General features: G+C 43.5%; 2 protein-coding genes across 2 annotated transcripts; both read right to left on the bottom strand.

Annotated features, from left to right (window-relative positions):
- Positions 1 to 2,730: 2,730 nt before the first annotated feature.
- On the bottom strand, positions 2,731 to 3,045 carry LOC142550706 (uncharacterized). The gene has a single exon (XM_075659784.1). It carries the CDS (start codon positions 3,043 to 3,045, stop codon positions 2,731 to 2,733), a length of 315 nt encoding a protein of 104 aa, XP_075515899.1.
- Positions 3,046 to 3,630: 585 nt separating this feature from the next.
- On the bottom strand, positions 3,631 to 4,314 carry LOC142550705 (uncharacterized). Its single transcript, XM_075659783.1, has one exon. It carries the CDS (start codon positions 4,312 to 4,314, stop codon positions 3,631 to 3,633), a length of 684 nt encoding a protein of 227 aa, XP_075515898.1.
- Between the last annotated feature and the right edge of the window lie 5,630 nt (positions 4,315 to 9,944).

Genomic DNA, 9,944 nt, shown 5'->3' with positions numbered 1-9,944 from the left:
CCAGCCTGCGCAGCGCACAGCCTTGCCACCGACCCTTGCTAGAGATCCTAGCACATCACTGCTGAATCTCGCCCATCACCGCACATCCTCGCCCTCTCCACGTCCTCGCCCATGCCTCCTCCGCCTCGCCTCTCATCTTCGCCTACAACCTCGTGACAGCCCTTCTCCCTTTGAGCGCTCGCCGTGCCTTGAGCTCCTCGCCCATCCTTGCATCTCCCTGCCCGCGCGCCACTTGCCCTCGCCCAGCGCCCACACGCCCCACGCGCTCGCCACACACTATACCCTGCCACCTCGAGCGCTTGCCTGCACGCCTCGCATGCTCACCCTGAATCAACAGCCTCGAACGTCCAATCGCTCCTCCCACCACCTGCTCGTTCCCTTGGTTTTATTCCTCGATTATTTTCCCACACTTTTTTCGGGTAAGTTTTCTCCCTTATTTGTTTAATTATCCTTAGCACACATGTCTTCATCTGATTCCGAGTTTAATTCCTCGAGTGATTCCGAGAAGTCTAGATAGTCTGACGAGAGTAGGACTTCATTAGAGGATCCTGAATTTACCCTCGATTTCCATTAGGAGGAAGTCGTCACCCATAGTCGTCCTGGTAAGGAAATTTGTCATGTGAGCCAACAGATGAACATATCCAACGCCGATAATCTATGGTATGGCCACCTATCGTCCCACATCCCTCCTACTAGCGAATCAAAACTTAGGGCTTCGTGACACATTCTCTCTTCCCACAAAATCATCATTAATACCCCGAAGACCGGCCCTATCGAGCCCTCAAAGATTGGTATACTTTTTCCCAACACTACTTATTATGATCTTTGATAACATCCTCATCTGATTCATTGTTTTTAATCGCAGGTGCTAGAGTCACGAATGCCATATTTCTCCGAGAGCTTGCGAAGAATGGGAAGGCTGGCTGCGAAGAAACCTACTAGCTCACCTGACGCCGCGAAGAAAAAGGCAGGCTCATCCTCCTCCACCCAAAAGCGAGCCTCCTCCCCACCTCCTCAGGCCGAGTCCCCTCCGCAGTCTGGCAAAAAGAAGACATCCACTGATCCTGCCTATGAGTCCAACAGAAGGGTAAGCGAAAATTTATGAGATCTCCAATCACATCGGCTTCTTCTCAAGAGGTGTCCGGATCAGATGATGAACATTCTTCTGGGCCGAGGTTATATCCTTTGTATACCCCGGAATCAGTTATTGTTGGACGAGTTCCCATTCACATAGCTCAAAAGCTATTATATCAGCTTCTTTCCCATGCAAATGCAGCTTTCTTGAGTTCACTGGGATGATTTGATCTTGCCCACTGGGGTATATTTCTCCCTTTAAAAATTAACTCAAAGTTCAATATGATTGATTTTCTTCTCGTTCTCTCATTTTCGTCTTCTTTATTTAGGGCATCATGTATCTAAGGGAGTTGGTTGAGCTCGCCGACATTATCAGGTCTAACGCCTGCTACGATTTACGCGAGGGTAAGGCTCTTCGCGACCAGCTCCAGACGACTATTGACGAGGCGAAAGCGACATATGCTAAGTAGGTAAAATATAATTTTCAATCTCTCACCACTTCTCATCTACTAGACGCAGCCCATATAATAAAAGTTTCACATCCTCACATATGACTTCTCTTCTAGGCGATGTCTTAGCAGGAAAATAAAAGTTTCACCTCCTCACCCTCTGACTCATGTACTTGGCGATGTCTTAACAAAAAACAAAATGTTTACTTCCTCACACTAACTCAAGGCGATGCTTTGACAGGAAAATAAAAGTTTCACCTCTTCACCCTCTGACTCATCTACTAGGCGATGCATTAACAGGAAAATAAAATTTTCAATCTCCTCACCTCTTCTCCTCTATTAGGCTCAGCCTCAATAGGTAAAATTTAATTTTCAGTCTCCTCAACTCTTCTATTCTACCAAGCACAGCCGAAGTATGTAAAATTTAATTTTACTTCCCCTCAACTCTTCTATTCTACCAAGCGCAACCTAAGTATGTAAAATTTAATTTTCCATCTTCCAATCTCATCTACCATTAATTTTTTCTATCCTCAACTCTTCTCCTCTACTAGGCGCAGCTCAAGTAGGTAAAATTTAATTTTTCCTCTCCCCAACTTTTCTCTTCTACTAGGCGCAACCCAAGTAGGTAAGATTTAATTTTTCTTCTCCCCATCTCTTCTCCTTTACTAGGCTCAACCTTAGTAGGTAAAATTTAATTTTCAGTCTCCTCAGATCTTCTCCTCTACTAGACTCAGCCTCAGTAGGTAAAATTATTTTTTAGTCTCCTCTACTAGGCAGCCGAAGTCGGTAAAATTTAATTTTTTTCCCTCGACTCTTCTCCTCTACTAGGCGCAGCCTAAGTAGGTAAAATTTAATTTGTGCTCTCCCCAACTCTTCTCCTCTACTAGGCGCAACCCAAGTAGGTAAAATTTAATTTTTTTCTCTCCCCGACTCTTCTCCACTATTAGGCGCAGCTCAAGTAGGTTAAATTTAATTCATGTCATCCTCCTAAAACAACGTCCATGAATTGAAAAGAATAATTTGGTTTTAATGAATTTCAACTGATTACATATGAAAAATTCAAAAACGAAATACATCAATGCTTAAATCAAGAGTGGTATTTTCTAAGGTAATAAGAATTCTAGGGCCTCTTCAAAGCCATGCTTTGCGCACTCTCCAATTAATACACCCCAGAACTAAGTTTCTCGATCACTTTGAAATGACCCTCTCACTTGGGGTCCAACTTTCCTATGTGCTCTTCTTGTATCTTCCTCAAGACCAAGTCACCCACTTGGAAGCTTATCTGAATGACCTTACGATTGTAGGACTGAGCTACACGATTTTTATAAGCTTCCATGCGAATGCTTGTGGCCTCTTTCTTCTCTTCCAACAGATCAAGGTCGGTGGCCCATCTCATACCATTATATTCGTCATAGAACATCACCCTTGCAGATTCCAATCCAATTTCGACTGGGAGCAATGCCTCATTAGCATAGACTAAACTGAGTGGTTCGATATGCCCACAAGACACTTGGTAGTTCATCCACCTAATTGCCCTTAGCGTTGCCAAGCCGAACCTTTAAACTTTGCACTAGTGTTCGATTAGTCACCTCGACCTGCCCATTACTCTGCAGGTAAGCTACGGAGGTAAAGACTTGTTGGATCTTCGTCTCTTTACACCATGCTTGGATCTTAGCTCCCTGGAACTGTCTTCTCTTATCTGATATCAGTCTTCTATGCACCCCATATTTGCACACTATACTCTTCAATTTCTCACTGGTCAAAAGGACAAGCAGCTAGTGATAGTTTTCATCAGCGTGGTCGGCTGGTGATGCAACCGAGCATGACGTTGACAACTATCACAGAACATCACTAACTCCTGGGCATCATGCAGCACTAAGGAGCAACAATAACCTCTGAGTTGCACTTTTCTTGCCAAAGCATAAACTCCCAAATGATTTCCATAACATACGTCGTGAACTTATCGGAGCACATAATCAGCTTCTTGATAACTCAAGCATCGAAGGAGCGGACACTTTATCTTAAATTTACGAGCTTCCCTAGAGTCATCGAGAAGCTTTGTCACCTTCAAATAACTAGTTATGACAGTTCTCCAATCCTCTTCTTCTTATTCGACTGTAGGTGAACTCGTGTGGGGTGTGAGTTCGACCTGAAATACCACATCCCTAGTATTCCAACTTCTCATTGTCCCGGCCATTTTGGCTAGAGTGTCCACGTTTTTGTTTTCTTTCCTGGAAATCTGCCCAAACATGACCCCTATGAACTTCTCTCTAACCATGTCCACCTCTCGAGCATACTCGATAATTTTTTCATATTTCACATCATATACTCTCTTCATCTGCTGCGATAACAGTTGTGAGTCAAAAAAAACAAGCATCTGGGTAGCTCCTATGTTCCTGGCTGCCCGGAGCCATGCCAACACAGCCTCATACTCTGCCTCATTATTAGATGCCCGAAAATCCAACCTTACAATCAACTTCACTTTATCTCCAGCTGGCGAAATCAGTACCAACCCCACCCCACTTCCATCCTTTGAAGAGGAACCGTCCGCGTACACCTTCCAAGGGTGCTCATCCTCGTGATGTACAGTTTCCGCCAGGAAATCGGCTAAGGCTTTTGTTTTGATAGCTGTTCTTAGTTCATACTGGATATCATACTCTATCAGCTCAGTAGTCCATTTAACCAAATGATCAGACATATCTGAATGAGTTAGGATCCTACCTAATGGACTGTTGGTGAGCACCACAATTGGATGAGATAGAAAATATGGTTTCAAGCGTCTCACCGTCATTACCAAAGTCAAAGCCAACTTCTCCAACCCTGATTACCTTGTCTCTGCCCTTTTGAGTGCATGTGAAACATAATAGACATGCTGTTGAGTTGATCCCTCTTGTTTGACAAGAACCGAACTCACAGCTCTTTCGGTCGCGGATAAATATATCCACAAAGGCTCATCCGCTACCGATTTGGCCAGGACAGGGAGCTCAACAAGTACTTTTTCAACTCTTCAAAAGTCTTCTCACAATCCGGACCCATTCAAATTTTTTCGCCATACGTAAAACTCGGAAGAATGGTAAGCTTTGATGACCGAACCTCAAGATAAACCACGCCAGCGCGGCAAACCTTCCTGTCAGCTATTGAACATCCTTGGTGGGAAACCATATCTTGGATATCTCGGACCTTCTCGGGTTAGCCTCAATCCCCCTCTCTGTCATGATATAACCTAGAAACTTCCCACTCCTAACCCCAAAGATACACTTCTGAGAGTTCAACTTCAACCCATAGGACCTGAGGGTGGAAAACGTCTTCAATAAGTCAGGTATGAGCTGGGTTGAGTCCCTTGATTTCACCATGATATCATCCACGTATACTTCGACATTCCTCCCCACCTGCTCAAAAAAATACTTTATACATTAATCGCTGATACGTGGCTCCGATATTTTTGAGTCCGAAAGGCATGACCACGTAACAGAAGGTTCCTTCAGAGATAATAAAACTCAATTTATCTTGATCATCCACGGTCAAGGGATTTGGTGGTACCCGTGATAAGCATCTAACATACACGAATATTGATGACCATCCATGGAATCTATCAACTGATCTATCAGTGGCCAAAGGATAAAAATCTTAAGGGCACGCCTTATTAAGATCTCTGAAGTCCACACACATCCTCCACTTTCTCGAACTCTTCGGCACTAGGACGACATTCGATAGCCAAGCAGGAAATTGCACTTCTGAAATATGCCCAGCACTAAGCAACTCTCCCACTTTTTTTTATAACTTTATCTTTATCGGGCCCGAAGTGTCTCTTCTTCTGTTTCACCAGGCGAGCATTCAGCAAGATAATCAACTGATGCTCTTCAACATTCGGGGTCGTCCCTGTAAGCTCTTGAGCTGACAAGGATAAGACGTTGAAATTAGCCTGCAAATAAGTAATGAGTTCTTCCTTAACCCTTGGGTCAAGATCAGAGGCTATTCTGCGTGTCTTCTTCTCGAACCCCAACGCTATAATCTCAGGCTCTTCATCCACCACCTTTTGAACCTCCTTCTTCACTATGGGTAACTCGCTTCTTCCTCTCCTGTTCATGTTAACCTCCACCCACACTCTCTTTCCTTCTTCCTTCACTACCCCTTCATAACACTGACACACAACTTTCTGGTACCCACACAAGATCCCAATTCTTTTCTCACATGAAACTTAAGCTTCTGATGATAAGTGGAAGGTACAACTCTAAAATCCTTTAGGGCTGACCGTCCCAGAATTTCATTATACGATGATGGGATGTCCACCATGGTGAAGGTTATCATCTTCGTTACCCATCGAGGATCACTCCCCAATGATAGGGCAAGAACAATCTGACCTAACGGCAGGATGACATGTCCTACAAACCCATACAGGGGGTAGAGACCGGCTCAAACTCAAATCTTTCCACCTTCATTTGATCCAACGTGCTTTTGAACAAGATATTCACAGAGCTTCCATTATCATTAAAGATCATTGCCACATCGTAATTAGCAATGGTGGTTGTCACAACCAATGCATCATTATGTGGAGCCACAACGCCTCAGAGGTCTTCCGGCCCGAAGCTAATGAGAGGATCTTAGGGTAAGTCCGCACCCCTAGATATCTCAAAGTTCTACAGCCTTCTGTCGTGCGCCTTTCGAGCTCGCCTGGAGTCTCTATCAGTAGCACCCCCCTCCCCCGAGATCATATGAATCATTACTCTCGTAGGAAGGTTGTCCTCAATCATTCTCATCCTCGGATCGACAGGCTCCCGAGAGACATCTTGACCCCGCTCTTCTCTTCTCTGCTCTCCAAACCTCTTATTGATCCATGGAGAGCCTCGACCTCGCTTAGGATTTGGGCGAGGCCTTGGTCGACTCCCGAATAGGATCTTTCTTGTTTGTCCAGTGGAGGCAATCTAGATCCGCTCTCAACCATCTGCGACTTCTCCCACCTCCCATCTGATCTCTCACTCCCATCACCTTGTCACAATTCCTATTCAGAGGAATATGGGATGAGAATTTTCCTCTACCTCTATATTTATCCTTCTCTCTCTCACTCGCGCCTCTCTTTCTACCTCCTCTTTCTGTTCCCTCGACTCTACTTCCCCTCCATCCTCTTGTACCATTGGGCATCTTCTAGATTTACATACTTTTTCGCCCGAGCTAACAGATCATCATAGCTCAATAGAGGTTTCTTGACTAGCGATTTGAAGAATTCCCCTCCTCTCAGCCCTTGGGTAAAGGCAGTTATCATGATGTCAGGGGCAGCCACTGTTATCTATAGCGCGGCATGGTTTAAGTGTTGGATGAATTCTTGCAAAGTTTCAGTTTATTGCTGCTTCATCACGAATAGGGGTGGGAAAAAATACCGAAATACCGAAAAACCGTACCGAAAAAATACCGAACTTACCGAAAAAATTGGTATACCGAAAATTTCGGTACGGTACGAAATTTTCGGTATCATATCGTACCGAAATTTTCGGTATCGGTATCGGTACATAATATTTTTTTTTTCGGTATTTCGGTATATACCGAAAATAATTTTATTATTATTATTTTTTTTAAATTTAAGTTCGGTATATACCGACAATTTTTCGGTATACCGACAAAATTTTCGGTGTCGGTAAGGTACCGGTATGAACTTTTTTCATACCGAATGTGTGGTATACCGAATTTCCGATATCGGTATCGGTATGGAAAAATTCAATACCGATATTTTCGGTACGGTATATGGTACCGTAGTTCGGTACGGTATACCGTATCGTACCCACCCCTAATCACGAACATGCTCAGATAAATTTTCTGCTGCATTTTGCTGCTAGCAAATCGATGCAAGAAAGCAGTGGAAAAATCCTCGAAAGACCGTATACAGTTGGGCTGTTGCGTATTGAACCATTGTTGGGCTGATTTCACCAACGTGCCCAGAAACACCCTGTACCTAACAACATCTGAGTATTGATGTAACAAAACCGCATTCTCAAATCTTCTCAAGTGTTCTTTTGGGTCAGTACGTCCATCATAGTCTCCCGCGCTTGACTGTCAAAAACTTGGAGGGAGTTCTTCCTCCAAAATGACGGGGGAAAAATGACTCTCTTTCTTGGGTGCTGGAGTTCTGTTTCCCAATATTTGCCTCAACATTCTTATCTCTCTCCATCTCCTCCATCTCCGGATTCTCCCCACTTGAGAGGGGATCGCGTCTCTTCGACCCTGCTTTGATGACCCTCAGCATTCTCCTCTCATTCCTGACGAGTGGCCTATTCTTCGGCAAACATAGACTCTTGATTCCTCTTCATGGCCTCGTCTAATGTCTTGTTAATAATTGGCCTAACTGTTCAAAGGTCAGTTTCCCCACATTCTCATTGGGACGAGGTTGCTCGGCTCTCGTCTCAGGACGAGTGTGGGGACCCGGACGCGAATCACTTCTTAATCGTCATCAGGATCAATTTACTAATCAAGTAATTAGGGTCATAAAATTTTTTTCCTTATTAATGGGGAAAGTAGTGAGATCAAACTAATATACAACTCAATATAAAATAAATTACAAGTCCTGTACTGTCTACAAATCAGTAAAGACTAAGGTTCAACATCTAATTATCAAGTGCCAAAACCCTATATACATCAAAGTCCGAAGTCTCCACTCTATCACGATCTCTCCTCATCTCCTGGACCCTGATCTTGTCCCACCTGTTGTCATGTACACATACAAACAAGACAACAGCCGGATAATTCCGGTGAGAATATAATCCCAGTATAAATCAACGAAACATGCAATCATATGATAAACATAAAAGCATGGATAGATAACAGCAATATATATATCAAAAGCTGAAACATAATCAATATCAAACTGTCGACAATGCTCGTGACTCCACGACTCAGACTAGACTCAATCTAGTCTAGGGATCCCGTTTTCCAGATGTGGGTATTCCTATATCGACCAACAGTAATAGAAAGACTACAGTTCTATCCACGTCGATATAACCAAACATCCAGTGTCCTGACCTAACCGTCATGGACTGTGGCCTTATCGCCAATATCCTATCTTGTGACATCGTGCAATGTGCCCGTGGCGATCCCGCCACTGTCAGGTACATCTGTCCCAAGATTTTTATACTATCTTGTGACATCGTGCAATGTGCCCGTGGCGATCCCGCCACTATCAGGCACGTCTGTTACAAGATTACTCGTCTAATACCTGCTATCTATAATTCAAGAGAACAAGTACATCAATCAAATCAATGCAAATATCAATGCAATAAAGTAAAGTATGTGATTTAGGGAAACTCAAGTCTGGACCGACTCAAGTCGATCTCCCAATACCACATTGACTTATACCTTTCGTTTGTAGTCTCGGTCTGCAGCAATATCAGTTCTGAACTCAAGACTGTCTCTGTAAATCTGAAACGACATATCGAGAATCATAATATCAATGTTATATTCTTAATTCCACACCGAATCTGATTAATCTGGATTTAATTCAAATCAACGGCATAACGGCATAATCTCAGTATCCCCATCGATACCATATCAATAGACATCAATTACAAATCATAACTCATATCCGATATAATCTGTAATTCATTCATAATCTAAATTTGTCCGATTTCAAATCAATATACTCAGAAAATCATAAAAATTCAATAATCAGTCTGTTTCTTAATCTGACTTCGACTCTATGATGTCTAACATGTCAAGAACATCATATATGAATTCCATTCAATTCTGACAATAGCATAATTTCGAAACATATCAAAACGTAGTAAAACTTACGTCCAGTTGTAGCCTGCGTCGATAGGAACACAGTATCGAAGTCGGATTCAAAATCGGACGGACGAATTTCTCACAAAAGGCGTAAGGATTTTCTATAACTTCACAGAGATTTTTTCTCGATTCTTTTCTGATTCTGAAGGATTTTCGTACGTTTTGTGTGTATGTATATATATATATATATATATATACATTCACGCATGTAAAGCAAATGGCTCATCCTACATGCAACACGTCTCGCGCATATACGCGAGACAGTATGTCTCGGCGCGTGTCTTCCCAGCCGCTCGCGCATATGCGCGCCTTCAATTCCGCACATATGCGCGAGGCTCTCTGGACTCGACCTGTGCAGCTCGCGCATATGCGTGCCCTCATGTCGCGCATATGCGCGGGGTCTTCTACCCATTTGGCGCATGGGCGCGCATCACGTCGCGCACGTGCGCGAGAGGCACTGTCCTCGCAGCATAAATTATCACACGTTACCTCAAATCGTGTCTCGGTTAATCCTCTCATAATCACATCAAATTATAAATCAATAATTACGGATTACTAGGATAAAATTCTCGGGCATTACAACGAGGTTGTTCAGCTCTCATCTCAGGAGGAAGTTGTTCATGTCTCGTCTCAGGACAAAATTGTTCGGGTCTC

Source organism: Primulina tabacum, chromosome 7 (genome assembly GCF_025594145.1).
Source record: "Primulina tabacum isolate GXHZ01 chromosome 7, ASM2559414v2, whole genome shotgun sequence".
In the NCBI taxonomy this organism is placed as follows: domain Eukaryota; kingdom Viridiplantae; phylum Streptophyta; class Magnoliopsida; order Lamiales; family Gesneriaceae; genus Primulina; species Primulina tabacum.
This window is presented reverse-complemented; position numbering and strand designations above follow the sequence as displayed.